The sequence below is a fragment of the Xylocopa sonorina genome, chromosome 6 (genome assembly GCF_050948175.1).
Source record: "Xylocopa sonorina isolate GNS202 chromosome 6, iyXylSono1_principal, whole genome shotgun sequence".
Lineage (NCBI taxonomy): Eukaryota > Metazoa > Arthropoda > Insecta > Hymenoptera > Apidae > Xylocopa > Xylocopa sonorina.
In genome coordinates, this window is record NC_135198.1 from 4,828,021 (window position 1) to 4,843,647 (window position 15,627).

At 45.5% G+C, this 15,627-nt stretch overlaps 1 protein-coding gene across 9 annotated transcripts in view; it reads right to left on the reverse strand.

Annotated features, from left to right (window-relative positions):
- LOC143424501 (uncharacterized) overlaps positions 1 to 15,627 on the reverse strand; it is a 90,179-nt gene that overhangs the window by 10,128 nt on the left and 64,424 nt on the right. For 8 of the 9 annotated variants that reach the window (XR_013101940.1, XR_013101939.1, XR_013101938.1 and 5 more), the window contains one exon: positions 133 to 13,605. The exons of the other annotated variant lie outside the window; for it this stretch is intronic. Coding sequence is in view for 2 of the 8 variants with exons in the window: in XM_076896579.1 (XP_076752694.1) it covers positions 133 to 13,605 (13,473 nt within the window). In the remaining 6 variants the exon portion in view is untranslated. The remainder of the gene's footprint in view (positions 1 to 132; positions 13,606 to 15,627) is intronic. 9 annotated transcript variants of the gene reach the window in all.

Below are 15,627 nucleotides of genomic sequence, written 5' to 3' on the forward strand. Positions count from 1 at the left end.
CAATAGTGCAATGACCACTTCGGTCATTTTGGTATGGCTACCAAAACATAAGTTACAGAAAAGCATCAACTTAATTAATCATGTTACACACAGCTGGTATGTAATATGTATAACGCAATTATTGCAAGATACCTTCGATTCTACTGTCAGTGTACTCGGCGGGACTGGGTGGTGGTGTCGCTGCCGTCCGCACAGACTTTCTTACGACTGTGGTGACGGTCTGTCGTGTGTAGGGCTCGAGGTGCTCTACTTCGCTAACCACGTTTACTATCCTAACCGTACCGTCCGACGAACTACTAGGGCTAACTCTTTCATCTTTAGAGGGACTAATTTTCTGCGGAATGCGAGTTACTCTTTTCGATTTCGTTTCGTTACCACGATCACCGTCTCTGGTGCTCGCTTCGCTCGATCGAATCTGCGTCTCTGAACCGACACCAGAAAATGGATCGTACGTATCGAAAGCCGAAGAAGCGAACCTTCCAGTCATAGGCGTTAAAACTTGTCCGCTCATTGGACTCGGTACTTCTTTCGACTCGGGCATTGTTCCTCGAACGATTACTCTTCTGTCTACGTTCTCGTAAATATGAACATCTGGTTGGTCTTGGAAAAGTTCGCTGTCCCACGCAGCGTCGCGTTTCATTTCTTCCAAAAATTCGGATACTGTGCTTCTAGGGTCGCTAGTATCGATGGCGAACCATTGTTGCGCTTGACTCGACAGCGTGTGTCCAGCACCTTTTCCGGTGTCCACTATTCTGTGCGTACTCGTAATAACTTCCTGGGTAGTGGTTTTCGTTTTTTCACCAATAGCTCTGCTGGTATCTGATACCTTCTGTGCACCACTGGACACCATAGTGTCCATGGCCTCTCTGGCATCCTTGACACCAGTTGCGACCTTGCCTTTCGCTGTTTGCACATCTGCAGCAACTCTGTCCACCGCAGCATCGACGTCCTTCATTTTTCCGGACACTGTCTCACGAGCACGAGCTTCCTCCTCCACTGCCTCTTTTTTTGTTTCATCGACGAACTCTTTAACGTCCCCAGATATTTCATCAGCAGCGTGCTTCGCGCTCTTAATGATCCCAGAGAAGAAACCAACGCTCTTTTCCTTAGCTTTTTTACCTTCCTTCGAGGCTTTATCCTTCACTGCTTTCGACCCATCTACGATCGTGTCTACTCCAGAAGCGACTTTCTGTTTCACAGCAGTAGCGTCGTCCTTGACTTCCTTGGCCAATTTGTCTTTCGCTGCTTTAGCACCGTCAGCCACACCATGAACAGCTGTTCCTGCTTTCTCTTCCGTTTTCTTTACTCCATCGGCAACTTTGGCGCCTACAGCTTTGCTGGTGTCCGATATCGCGTGTGCGGTGCCGGACAATTTCTCGCCGATCTTGTCTTTTGTACCCTTCACAGCAGTCGCGATTTTCTCCCCAGCGTCTTTCACATCCGCGACTGCTTTATCCTTGGTTGCTTTGGTACCCTCAGCAACGTCTCGCGCGACTGTTTCCGTTTTTGCCTCCACTGTTTTCACGCCGTCTACAACTTTGCCGCCCACAGCTTTCCCAGCATCTGATACCTTCTGCATTGCGCTGGTCACTTTCTCGCTCACTTTGTCCTTAGTATCTTTCACGCCAACTGCAGCTTTGTCTTTGGTGGTTTCTATATCAGAAGCAACTTTTTGTTTTGTCGCGTCGATCTCCTTCGCCTTACTAATGGCTGCCTCGCGAGCGCGAGCTTCCTCTTCAGCAGCCTCTTTCTTCGTTTCGTCGAAGAATTCTTTGACTTCGCCGGAAACCTCATCCGCGGTATGTTTTACTCCCTTGATCAAGCCTGATAGAAAGCCGCTACCCTTCTCTTTAGCTTTCTTGGCTTCCTTCGCAGCTTTATCCTTGGCTGATGTTGCGCTGTCTGCCACTGCATGTGCTCCAGAAGAAACTGTATCTTTTACAGCATCCGTGTCACGTTTGATCTCCTCTGATACCTTATCCTTTGCAGACTTTGCGCCATCTGCTATTCCTTGAGCAGCTGATTCTACTTTTGCACCAGTTTCCTTTACACCTTCAGCGACTTTGGTGCTCGCAGCTTTACCAGCGTCTGACACTTTTTGCGCTCCGTCAGATATTTTAGCAGCTGTTGCAACTGTAGCATCCTTCGCGTGTCCGACCAGTTTGTCCTTGGTCGTTATCGCACCCTGGGCAACGTCGCGAGCGGCTGCTTCAGTTTTTGTTTCAACACCTTTCACTCCAGCGGCAAGTTTGTCGCTAACAATTTTGCCTGCATCTGATATTTTTTGCACTCCCTCCGCCATTTTCTCCATAGCCGAATCCTTGGTGTCCTTGGTAACTGTTTTCATCTTATCCTTTGCGTCTTCCAAGTCCGCAGCTGCTTTATCCTTTGCTGCGTCGACGTCTTTAATCTTTTCCGCGACCGCTTCTCGCGCGCGAGCTTCTTCGTCAGCAGCTTCCTTCTTCGTTTCGTCAACGAATTCTTTGACATCTTCTGAAACCTCTTCAGCTGCATGTTTCGCGCTCTTGAACAATCCAGAGAAAAAGCCACTGGTCTTTTCCTTAGCCTTCTTGGCTTCTTTCGCGGCCTTGTCTTTCGCTGCTGCTGCGCTATCCGCAGTTGTATCTATCGTTGACGAAACTTTCTCTTTAACGACATCAACATCTTTCTTAACCTCTGTCGTTACTTTATCCTTTGCAGCCTTCGCACCGTCAGCTATGTCTTGCGCGATTGCTTCTGCTTTGTGTTCAGCCTTCTTGACACCATCCAATGCTTTCTCTCCTGCGATTTTTCCAGTTTCTGATACCTTCTGCGCACCTTCAGACAGTTTTTCGCCGACTTCTTTCGTTACGGATGCAGCTTTATCTTTTGTATCTTTTATATCGGTTATAGCTTTGTCTTTTGCTTCTTTCACACTCTCAGCCAAGCCATGAGCTGTTGTTTCTGTTTTCTCTTTAGCCTTTTCCACGCTATCCGCCACCTTTTCTCCAACAGCTTTGCCGGCGTCTGATACCTTCTGCGTTGCATCGGATACTTTGCTGGAAACTGCATCTTTAGCGTCCTTTATTCCAGTTATAACTTTGCCCTTCGCGTCCTTTGCTTTGAACGCAGCATCGTCTTTGGCTTGCTGTACATCTACTAACTTTTCTTCAGCTGCGTCATGCAGGCGAGCTTTCTCTTCCGATGCCTCCCTCTTCGCTTCGTGAAGAAATTCTCTTACATCATCTGAAACGTCGTCAGCACTATGCTTTACACCCTTAAATAATCCTGACAGAAAGCCACTGGTTTTATCCTTGGCTTTCTTAGCTTCTTTCTCTGCTTTTTCTTTTGCTGACGCCGCACTATCTGCAACTGCGGCTGCACCCGATGAAACTTTTTGCTTTACGACATCAGCATCCTCTTGAATTTCTTTCGATACCTTATCCTTGACTGCTTTCGCGCCATCAGCTATTCCATGAGCAGTTGCTGCTGTTTTCTCTTTAGCCTTCTCTGCGCTATCCGCCATCTTTTCTCCAACAGCTTTGCCGGCGTCTGATATCTTTTGTGCACCTTCTGCTACTTTTTCGCCAATTTTGTCTTTGGTGTCCTTTGCAGCGGATACAGTTTTGTCTTTAACATCTTTCACATCTGCTGCAGCTTTATCCTTGGCTGCCATCGCCTCATCGGCTACTCGATGTGCAGTTGCATCTGCAACTGTACCAATTTGTTTTACACCTTCTGTTATTTTCTCGCCAACAGCTTTTTCAGCTTCAGACACTTTCTGTACGCCATCGGATACTTTGTCGCTAACTTTATCCTTGGTATCCTTTGCTGAGGTTGCTGCCTTGTCCTTAGCGTCCTTTACACTCGCAATTACTTTGTCTTTTGTAGCGTCGACGTCCTTCAGCTTATCCGCCATTGCTTCTCGGGCCCTAGCTTCCTCTTCTGTAGCTTCTTTCTTCGTTTCATCGAAGAACTCCTTAACTTCCTCGGATACTTCGTCCGCAGCATGTTTCACGCCCTTGAATAAACCAGACAAGAAGCCACCAGTTTTTTCCTTAGCTTTTTTAGCTTCCTTTGCAGCAGCATCCTTTGCCGTTGTTGCACTATCCGCTACTGTTTCTACGCCAGATGATATCTTCTGCTTCGCAGCTTCAGTATCTTCCTTAATTTCCTTCGCAGCTTTGTCCTTCGACGCTTTCGCTGCACTGGCAATGTCCTCAGCAGCGGAGGCCGCTTTGTCTTGAGTTTTCTTCGCTACATCGACTACTTTTTCTCCAGCATCCGACAGCATTTGCGTACCACCAGCCACTTTGTCGCTAATTTGATCTTTAGTATCTTTTACAGAGGTCTCTACTTTTTCTTTGGCTGTTTTTAGGTCTGAGACCACTTTGTCCTTCGTTAATTTGGCACCTTCAGCTACAGTTTCCATCTTCGCTTCAGCGTGCATTGCACCCTCAACGATTTTGTCACCAGCAGCTTTGCCAGTGTCCGATACTTTTTGTAGTCCCTCAGCTAGTTTTCCAGTCACTTTCTCTTTAGTATCTTCCGCAGCGCCTGCAACTTTCTGTTTTGCATCTTTTATATCCGCGGCTGCTTTACTCTTAGCTGCATCGATATCTTTCACTTTTTCTTCTACTGTCTCGTGTAACCGGGCTTTTTCTTCCGCAGCTTCCTTCTTTGTTTCTTCAAGGAATTCCTTCACGTCTCCTGAAACTTCATTGGCTGCCTGTTTCGCGCCCTTGAACAATCCAGACAGGAAACCGCCAGCTTTTTCCTTAGCTTTTTTAGCATCCTTAGCAGCTTTGTCCTTGGCCGATGTCGCACTGTCTGCCACTTCGTCCGCTATCGAAGATACCTTCTGTTTTACCGCGTCAGTGTCATCTTTAATTTCCTTTGCCACTGTGTCCTTCACTGCCTTCGCACTTTCAGATATTTCATGGCCAGTTTTCACCGTTTTATCCTCAACTTTCTTCACACCATCTGCAACTTTGTCTCCAACTGTTTTGCCAACGTCTGCCACTTTTTGCGCTCCATCAACTACTTTTTCGCTGACTTTGTCCTTGGTTTCCTTTGCAGAAGTTGAAAGCTTGTCAGTAACGTCCTTAACATCCGCAACTACTTTGTCCTTTACCGTTTCTGTACCGCTAGCTAGATCTTTAGCAGCTGTTTCTACTTTCGCTTCAGCGTGCTTCACGCCTTCTGACATTTTCTGGCCCAACGCCTTCCCAGTGTCTGCCACTTTTTCTGCAGTTCCGCTTACTTTGTCACTGACTTTTTCCTTGGTGTCCACAACAACACCCACGACTTTATCTTTAGCATCCTTCATACCAGCGGCTGCTTTGTCCTTAGTGTCCACCACAGCGCCTACAACCTTATCCTTTGCATCCTTCATATCAGCAGCTGCTCTATCTTTCGCCGCGTCGAGATCTTTAACCTTTCCTGCTACTGCTTCTCGAGCACGAGCTTCTTCTTCAGCAGCTTCCTTCTTCGTGTCGTCGACGAATTCCTTAACATCTTCCGACACCTCTTCAGCTGCGTGTTTCGCGCTTTTGAATAATCCAGAAAGGAAACCGCTGCTCTTCTCCTTGGCCTTTTTAGCTTCCTTCGCAGCTTTGTCCTTCGCTGCAGTTGCACTCTCTGCAGCCGAATCTATACCGGATGAAATCTTCTGTTTCGCGGCGTCTGCATCCTTTTTAACTTCTCTCGCTACTTTGTCCTTCGCAGCCTTCGCGTCGCTAACTACTTCCTGCGCAACTGTTTCCACTTTCGTTTCAGCTGTTTTCACTCCGTCTGCTACTTTTTCTGCTACAGCTTTGCCAGTCTCCGACACCTTTTGCTTTCCATCGGCTACTTTGTCGGTAACCTTGTCCACTGTGTCCTTTGCGACTGTCGCGACCTTCTCTTTAGCGTCTTTAACTTCGACAGCAGCTTTATCCTTTGCCGTTTTTGCACCGTCTACCAGTTCTCCAATCTTGGCGTCTGTTTTCTCAGCTGCTCGCTTCGCTTCGTCGACCACTTTGTCGCCGACAGCTTTCCCGGTATCTGACACCTTGCGTGTAACATCAGAAACTTTAGTGGTAACTGTATCTTTAGTGTCTTTCGCGACAGTCGCAACCTTATCCGTTGCATCTTTTACGCCCGCAGCTGCTTTGTCTTTCGCTGAGTCGATGTCCTTCAACTTGCTCTCCACTGTGTCGTGTAGGCGAGCTTTCTCTTCTGACGCTTCTCTTCTGGTTTCATCCAAGAAATCCTTGACGTCATCCGATACTTCGTCAGCTGCATGTTTCGCGCCTTTGAATAACCCCGAGAAGAAACCAGTGCTCTTTTCTTTCGCTTTCTTAGCTTCCTTGGCAGCCTTATCTTTGACTGTTGCTGCGCTATCCACCATTGTATCTATTCCAGATGATACCGTTTGTTTTACAGCGTCCGTGTCTTCTTTTATCTCTCTGGTTACCTTCTCTTTCACGGTCTTCGCTCCATCGCTCACTTCGTGCGCAGCTGCTTCTACTTTGCCTTTCGCTGACTCCACGCCATCTGAAACTTTTTCTCCAACCGCTTTACCCGCGTCTGACACCTTTTGCGCCCCTTCTGATACTTTCTCTGCAAGTTTGTCCTTGGCATCCTTTGTTGCAGTTGCAAGCGTCTCTTTGGTATCCTTTACGTCTGCAACCAAGCTGTCCTTCGTTGTTTTGACACCTTCAGCTACTTTTTGAGCAGCTGCTTCTGATTTCTCTTCCGCCTGCTTCACGCCATCTGCTACCTTATGGCCAACAGCTTTTCCAGCATCCGTTACCTTCTTCACGCCATCGGACACTTTCTCGCCAACCTTGTCTTTAGTATCCTTCGCAGCAGTTAACACTTTGTCCTTTGCGTCTTTTATATCCGCGGTTGCTTTCGCTTTTACCGTATCAACATCTTTCATTGATTTCTCCATTGCCTCGCGAGCACGAGCTTCCTCTTCAGCCGCTTCCTTCTTTGTTTCATCGACGAATTCTTTTACATCTCCTGAAACTTCATCTGCTGCGTGCTTCGCGCCTTTGAACAGACCTGAGAGAAAACCTGCGCCTTTTTCCTTGGCTTTCTTTGCTTCTTTCGCCATCTTGTCTTTAGCTGCCTCTGCGTCTTCCGCAACTGCGTCTACTCCTGCGGAAATCTTTTGCTTCACCGCGGCAGCATCTTCTTCCATCTCTTTCTTCACTTTATCCTTGGCTACTTTCGCACCTTCAGCTACTTCGTGAGCGGATTCCTTTGTTTTATCGCCAATTACCTTGACACCGCTGACAATCGTTTCTTCCATCTTTTTACCAGTATCTGATACCTTTTGCACGCCTTCAGCTGCTTTCTCGCCGATCTTCTCCGTGGTGTCCTTTACAGCTGCTGTCGTTTTGTCCTTGGCATCTTTTATGTCGACAGCTACTTTGTCTTTTGCTGTTTTCACGCCGTCAGCTACTTCTCGAGTCGCGGTTTCCGCTTTCTCTGCAGTTTGCTTCGCAACGTGCGTCAACTTCTCGCCAGCGGCTTTTCCAGCGTCTGATACTGTTTGCAAACCACCGGAAATCTTGGTCTCAATTTTAGTTTTACTATCCTTCACGCCCGCGACTGTTTTATCCTTCGCTGCGATGGCTTCCTCCAGTTTCTTCTCCATTTCCGCGTGCGCTTGAGATTTCTCTGCGGAGGCTTCTCTCTTCGCGTCGTCCAGGAATTCCTTCACATCCAGTGTAACGTCATCCGCCGCGTGTTTCGCCCCCTTAAACAGACCTGAGAGGAAACCACTGCCTTTCTCCTTAGCCTTTTTAGCTTCTTTCGCAGCCTTGTCCTTCGCAGTTGCTGCGCTATCTACAACAGTTTCCATTCCAGACGATACCTTCTGTTTTGCAATTTCTGTGTCTTCTTTAATTTCTTTTGTTAATTTGTCCTTTGCTGTTTTGACACCAGTGCCTATTCCATGGATAGTTTCTTCAGCTTTGTGCTCTGTTTTCTTTACACCTTCTGTTACCTTCTCTGCTACAGCCTTGCCAGTATCCGATACTTTATGGACACCTTCAACTGCTTTCTCAGCCACCTTGTCTTTCGTATCTTTGACAGCGACTGTGACTTTAGTCGCAGCGTCAGATACATCGGCAACTGCCTTATCCTTTGCTGTTTTCAAAGCATCAGCTGCATCTTTCGCAGTGGTGTCCACCTTTTCTTCAGCTTTCTTCGCTTCTTCAACCACTTTGTCGCTAACCTTATCCTTGGCGTCTTTTACGGCAGTTGCAACTTTGTCCTTTGCGTCCCTCATCTCCGCAGCTGCTTTATCTTTCGCTGCATCGACGTCTTTCAGTTTCTCTGCCACTGCATCGCGAGCACGAGCCTCCTCCTTGGCAGCTTCCTTCTTCGTGTCATCGACGAACTCCTTCATGTCATCGGAAATGTCGTCTGCCGCGTGTTTAGCACTTCTGAAGAAGCCTGAGAGGAAACCGCCTGCCTTTTCTTTCGCCTTCTTGGCTTCCTTCGCGGCTTTGTCCTTCGCTGCTGCTGCGCCATCCACAGTTGCATCTATGCCAGAAGACACCTTTTGTTTCACAGCTTCAGCATCTTCCTTCACTTCCTTCGCTACTTTGTCCTTCGCTGCCTTAGCACCCTCTTCCACTCCGTGCACAGCTGCTGCAGCTTTCGTTTCAACGGCCTTTGCACCCTCAGCCATTTTCTCACCGACTGCTTTGCCAGTGTCGGTTACTTTCTGAGCACTTTCAGCCATTTTTTCACCAACTTTCTCTTTAGTGTCTTTAGCGGCAGTTACAATTTTGCCAGTAGTGTCCTTCAAATCTGTGGCTACTTTATCCTTCGTTGCCTTTGCGCCGTCGATTACTCCATGAGCAGTATCTTCTGTTTTTTGCTCGGCTTGTTTTACTCCTTCGACTACCTTCTCACCAACAGCTTTGCTACCATCTGATACCTTATGCGTTACATCAGACACTTTGGCGAAGATCGTGTCGCCAAACATGTCGTTAGTATCCTTTACGGTAGTTATAATCTTACCCTTCGCGTCTTTTGCTTTAAGGATGGAGTCATCTTTCGTTTCCTGCAAATCTATCAATTTCTGTTCAGCTGCATCATGAAGAAGAGCTTTCTCTTCGGATGATTCTCGCTTTGTTTCATGAAGAAATTCCTTGACGTCGTCTGAAACTTCGTCAGCGGTGTGTTTTGAACCTTTGAACAATCCTGAGAGGAAACCACTAGTCTTCTCTTTAGCTTTTTTAGCTTCTTTCTCTGCTTTTTCTTTTGCTGACACCGCACCATCCACAACTGCGGCTGCACCCGATGAAACTTTTTGCTTTACAACATCAGCATCCTCTTGAATTTCTTTGGATACCTTATCTTTGACTGCTTTTGCACCATCAGCTATTCCATGAGCAGTTGCTGCTGTTTTATCTTTAGCCTTCTCTGCGCTATCCGCCATCTTTTCTCCAACAGCTTTGCCGGCGTCAGATATCTTTTGTGCACCTTCGGACACTTTTTCGCCAATCTTGTCTTTGGTGTCCTTTGCAGCTGATACAGTTTTGTCTTTAACATCTTTCATGTCTGCTGCAGCTTTATCCTTGGCTGCCTTCGCGTCATCAGCTACCCTCTGAGCAGCAGCATCGGCGGTTTTACCAATTTCTGTAAAACCACCCACTACTTTCTCGCTGACAACTTTTCCAGCATGTTGTACTTTTTGCAAACCATCAGCTGTTTTCTCCCCAATCTTATCCTTGGCGTCTATCGCAGCGCTAGTAGCTTTATCCTTTGCGTCCTTGATATCAGCAGCTACTTTGTCCTTTGCTGCGTCCGCGTCTTTCAACTTGCTGGCCGCAGCTTCGCGCGCTCTGGATTCCTCTTCAGCGGCTTCCCTCTTCATTTCGTCGAGGAATTCTTTGACATCCCCTGTAACTTCGTCAGCAGTGTGTTTCGTGCCCTTGAATAATCCAGAAAGGAAACCACCAGCTTTCTCCTTAGCTTTCTTAGCTTCCTTCGCTGCCTTCTCTTTCGTTGCCGCTGCAGTATCCACCGCTGTGTCTATTCCAGATGCTACCTTGTGCTTCACTGCCTCAGTGTCTTCTTTGATCTCCTTAGCCGCTTTATCTTTTGCTGCCTTAGCGCTATCTGCAACCCCTCGTGCAGCTGCTTCAGTTTTCGCTTCAGCATCTTTCACGCCTTCAACTACTTTGCCAGTGATCAGTTTACCAGTATCGCTTATCTTCTGCGCGCCATCAGCTACCTTCTCGCTAACTTTCTCCTTCGTGTCCTTTGCAGTTGTAACTACCGCGTCCTTAGCATCTTTCGCTTTCGCAGCTGCCTTGTCCTTCGCTGCTACTGCACTGTCAGCCACACCGTGAATCGCAGTGTCGGCTTTCTCTTCAACTCGCTTCGCTCCGACAACTAGCTTCTCACCAACAGTTTTACCAGCATCGGAAACCTTCTGTGCAGCTTCAGATGCTTTCTCTCCGACTGTGTCTTTAGTATCCTTTACCACAGTCACTATTTTACCCTTTGTATCTTTTATATCAGTGACTGCCTTGTCTTTTGCTGAGTCGACGTCTTTCAGCTTCCCTGCCATTGCCTCGCGAGCACGAGCTTCCTCTTCAGCAGCCTCCTTTTTCGTTTCGTCGACGAAGTCTTTCACCTCTTCGGAAACTTCGTCAGCCGCGTGTTTCGCGCTCTTGAAGAGTCCCGACAGGAAGCCTCCAGTCTTCTCCTTAGCTTTCTTAGCATCCTTCGCCGCTTTATCCTTCGCTGCTGCTGCGCCATCAACCACTGTGTCTATTCCAGATGATATCTTCCGTTTCGCTATTTCAGCGTCCTCTTTAATCTCCTCAGCTACCTTGTCCTTCGCTGCTTTCGCCTCGTCAGCCACGGTGTGCGCAGCTGCTGCACCTTTCGCTTCAGCTGCCTTCACTCCTTCGACTACTTTACCAGTAACTGCTTTACCAGCATCGGATACCTTTTGTGCGCCCTCGGTCGCTTTTTCCTTCACTTTGTCCTTCGTGTCTTTCGTTGTCATTATCACTGTATCCTTAGCATCTTTAGCTGTCGCAGTTAATTTGTCCTTCATTATTACAACACCATCAGTTACGTCATAAAATGTACTGTCCACCTTCTCTTCTACTCGTTTCATCCCACCAACCATCTTGTCACCAAAGACTTTCTCGCTATCTGACATCTTCTCGCTGATCGCATCCTTGGTGTCCTTCGCAGCAGCCGCGATTTTCTCCTTTCCATCTTTCGCCTCAGAAACTAGTTTGTCTTTGGCTGTGTCGATGTCCTTCAGCTTTCCTTCAACCGCTTCGCGTGCACGGTCTTTTCCTGCGGCCACTTCCTTCTTCGTTTCGTCCAAGGTATCTTTCACCTCTTCAGAAGTCTCATCAGCTACACTCTTGGCGCCTTTGAATAATCCAGACAGAAAACCGCCAGTCTTCTCCTTCGCTTTCTTGGCTTCTTTCGCTGCTTTATCCTTAGCTGCTTCCGTGGCGTCTGAAACTGCGTCCATTCCGGAAGAGATCTTCTTCTTGGTGATATCAATGTCTTCCTTGATCTCTGCTGCCGCTTTATCCTTAGCTTGTTTAGCGGTATCTGGCATCACGTCTAGTGTTAAACTTGCCGTGTTTCTTGTATCTTCCAAGAATTTCAGAGTAGCCTCGCGTATTGAACTATCCGGACTTACGATTGGTTCCTGCAGTGGGACACTCTTTTCTCGGGATCTGCTTCGCGATTCTCTTGACAATTTTGGACTCCTGAATTTACTGAAGATCCCACTGCTCTTATCTTTATCTGCAGGTTCCACGGATATCTCAGGGACTACTTCAGGTACAGCTTTCTCAGCAATTTGTTTCGGCTCTTCATGGTGCATACTCTGCGCGACCTTCTTCGTGTCTTCTAAGAAGTTCGCTGTCAACTGTCGCGTTTCTTCATCTCCGCTATCAAACGACGTCTCTTTTGAAGAGCTCTTCTCTCTGGATGAACTTCTCTTTTTAGATTTCAATTTGGGACTCTTAAACATGCTGAAGAACCCGCCACTTTTATCCTTGCCCTCTTCGTCCTGTACCTTTTCACCCTCTGTACGTTTCTCCAATGACTCCGCCCTCGAGTCGGGATGCCTCTCGACGCTTTTTTCCTTCTGCTCTTTCGGTTTCTTCGCGTCAGACTTTCCGTTCATTTCTTTTTGCGGAGTACTCATGTCTGTGGCTAATTTCTTCTGCATTTCTGCGATGTCGTACGAGTGTCCGTTAACCTTATCCGTGGGAGTGTCCTCGTCGTAGAATACGGGAGAAGTGAACGTATGCAGATCTTGTTTGCTATCAGTTTTCGTAGCAACAGGAATGATCGTCGTCTCAGCAACTTTTCGCGTGTCATCCAGGAATTTCTCCGTGGTGATTCGAAGCTCTTCGTCGCCGCTGTCAAACGACCCCTCCTTGCTCTTCTTCAGCTTCTTCTCTTTCGACTTGGGGCTCTTGAACATGCCAAAGAAACCGCTACCCTTCTCTTTCTCTTGATCGCTCGTGTCACTCGCCATGGTTGCTGTACGGTCATCCGGTTCTTTACTCGGGACTTTAACGTCCTCTTTTTTCTCAATTCCTATCGAGCTTGTCGCGCTATCAGGTACATGTATATCCGAAGTAACGCGCCTGGAATCATCTAAAAATTGCATCGTGGCTAATTTAATGTCAGGTGCCACGACGGTTTCGACAGGTTTGAAATGCGTGTACGAATCTACGCGCTGCCCAACAGGAGCTGGCTGTTGCGCTTGAGCTTCCGGTGGAACCACCTTCGCTTCTTCGTCGCCGCTGTCGAAGGACGTCTCCTTCGAGCCTTTTGACTTGCCCTTCTTTAGCTTCGATCCTTTGAAAATTCCTGACAATATGCCGCTTTTGTCTTTCGACTTCTTCGAGTCGTCCTCTTGTTTGTCGTCTGTAGATGGGTACTGTACGCTGTAAACGCTCTCGTAAGCGGACACTTGCTTGTCAGTCGCAGGTTTCGCTTCTTTCGCTTGTTTATCAGTTACAGGTTTTGTTTCCTTCTTCTCTGTTGTTTTACCAACAATCTGCGTGGGCGACTGTTGTTTCTGTTCCTCTTGTGGGACGTGTTTGCCTTTCTCCGGCGTTTGTTTCGCGCCTTCCTTCTTAGCACCCACGGCACTTGGTATTATTAATTTCTCGTCGATTTCCTTACCTTCTTTAGACAACATCTCTTTCTTGCTAACAATGGTTTGCTTACCATTGGAGATGGTCGTTGTCTGAGTCGGTACCGTTTGGTCTATCTCTTTCACCGTGACTGTCTGAGTGACCACAGGCTTCTGGCCTGCCTTCTCGTCAGCCACTGAAACTACTGTTCTCGAAACGATCGTAACGTTAGAATCTCCCTTCCCACCGCGAACGAAACGCTGTTTAACTATCGTCGGTTCAACGACTGGCGCACGATCGCTCACGACTTCGTCGGGTTTAATGCCCTTAGCTTTCGGCTCTGCGTCGCCGAGCTGATCACTAATAAACGTTTGCACAATAGCACCTCTTGCCTCTTTATTGTCCCGCGCATCATCATCACAAACCACCGACCACCCTTCCTTCGCTAACTTCCCCTTCTCTTTCTCTGCGTCTGCTATTACACCTGTTAATTAATTATCACATATTTTAGGCATCTGTAAACGTTGCAAAATGAAAAGAACACATTTTTTTTTTTTTTTAATTTCATTTCGTCATCATTAGTGTAAGCTGGCTCGCTCGATATTGCTCTTTGTTTGAGTACAGCAGTTAGACTCTCGTGTGGTTTTGTGCGTGGAATGTGTGTTTGTGCTATGGAGCAGCCATCTTTCTTATCGAATGGTTACACGCGCGTTCGAGAGATGTAGGATAAATAATTTTGATGATTTTGGAAAAATGCGTACCTCTAATTCGCGAATGTCGATGATAAACAAAATTGCTATAGTAAATACTTTTATTGTCACACGATGTTTTAGAGTACGATCACTATCCATGGACAATGGATTCCATCCAACGAATGCAGGATAGAATTTGAGTGATCGTTATATACGATCGATTATTGATACATCTAATTAGAGTTAACGTTCTGATATTATCGGATACGTTATAGTATCGTTAACATATTGTTGTTAACATATTCGATGCATCGAATTATTGGTAACACTCGAATATTATAGACATATGAATTTAATTTGTTCTGATCTGTTTGAACGGAAGAATAAATTGAATTTTTAGATAGCAATGATAAAAGAAATAAACAGACGACAGCTGCTCCGTGCGTCCGCACAGTTAGGCCACACATAATTGGCCACTCATGCAACGCCAAAAAATTGCAGCAAAACCTTGCTGAAACAAATTAATGGGACGTGTCGAAGAAATAGAAAGGCTATTAGTGGGTCAATAAATGAAGACACCGACAGTTCGGATTATAATACAGTAGATATGAGATGTAACTGAGAGAGGCGATTCAAATAAATGTTCCATTAAGTAATTAAAATAAAAGCAAGCTGATAAATTTGTAGGGATCCGCATCAGCCCTCCAGAAACCTGTGAGTGAAAGTAAAAAGATGACAAAGTAAAAGATGTAAATGTTCTAGTGCTGACAATATTTCATACAGCTGATAAACTTTGACGCTTGTGAATCGTGTCCAGAGTCAATGCCGTGCTACACTTCTAAGTCACCTAGTCTTCTAGTACCGAAGATATATATGTGTGTATATATACATATACTTCGTGAATATCGTTGGAATCAATATATGTCTAATAAAAGGAAAATAAATAGATGTTCGTTTGTTAATTATCCAAAAAAGAAAACAGCACGAGTCACTAATCACCATTTTCAAACCAATAATTATTAATCGAAGTTATTGTTTTGAAAACAACAGTTAATCGATTAAATTCATGTGCTGAAATATTATGATACGCTGTGAAAGTCAGAGTGAAACTAAGAATAGAGTAGAGTTTATCGTCGAAAGAAGAATATCAGTATCGTATCGCGTTGCAAGATATGCAATTTTAAAAATTACAATTCGATTGCGATATATTATACATTATAAAATAGTAACTAGTAATAGGAATTACACAATACAAGATATATTTTGCTATTTTAATTTGTATTCTGTGTAAAGAAATGTTAACTTTAAACATCTATGAAAAGATAACGTGAAACGGACTTAACAAAATTATGCATTGCAAAACGTACGCTGGGGTTTAATGTTACGATGTTGAAAATTGAGAATAAAGTTTCATACAGAAATAGGAATTATTTACAAGTTTCTTCTTCTTCAAATATTTATGCGATTCTTGGTTAAACAGTGACTTTCGTTTCGTTTTTGTTTTATACAAATAAAATAAATTCTAACACAAATATTAAACAGAATAAAATATATAAATTAACTTCATCAAGCAAAATGATCACTAAATACTAAACTAAAACTTTCACAACACACATTTACAAGTACTAAGCGATGAAATCACTAAAAGACATGTACGGTTATTAGTACTTTAATGTTTCAAGTATATTAGTTAATAATTAATTAAAATCCGTTTATAATAACGTTATTTTAATTCATTAATAACTATAATGCTCAACGGTATTGAAATACTAACAATCGAAAGCGTTTACGTTCTCTCTACAAAAGTTACCGCG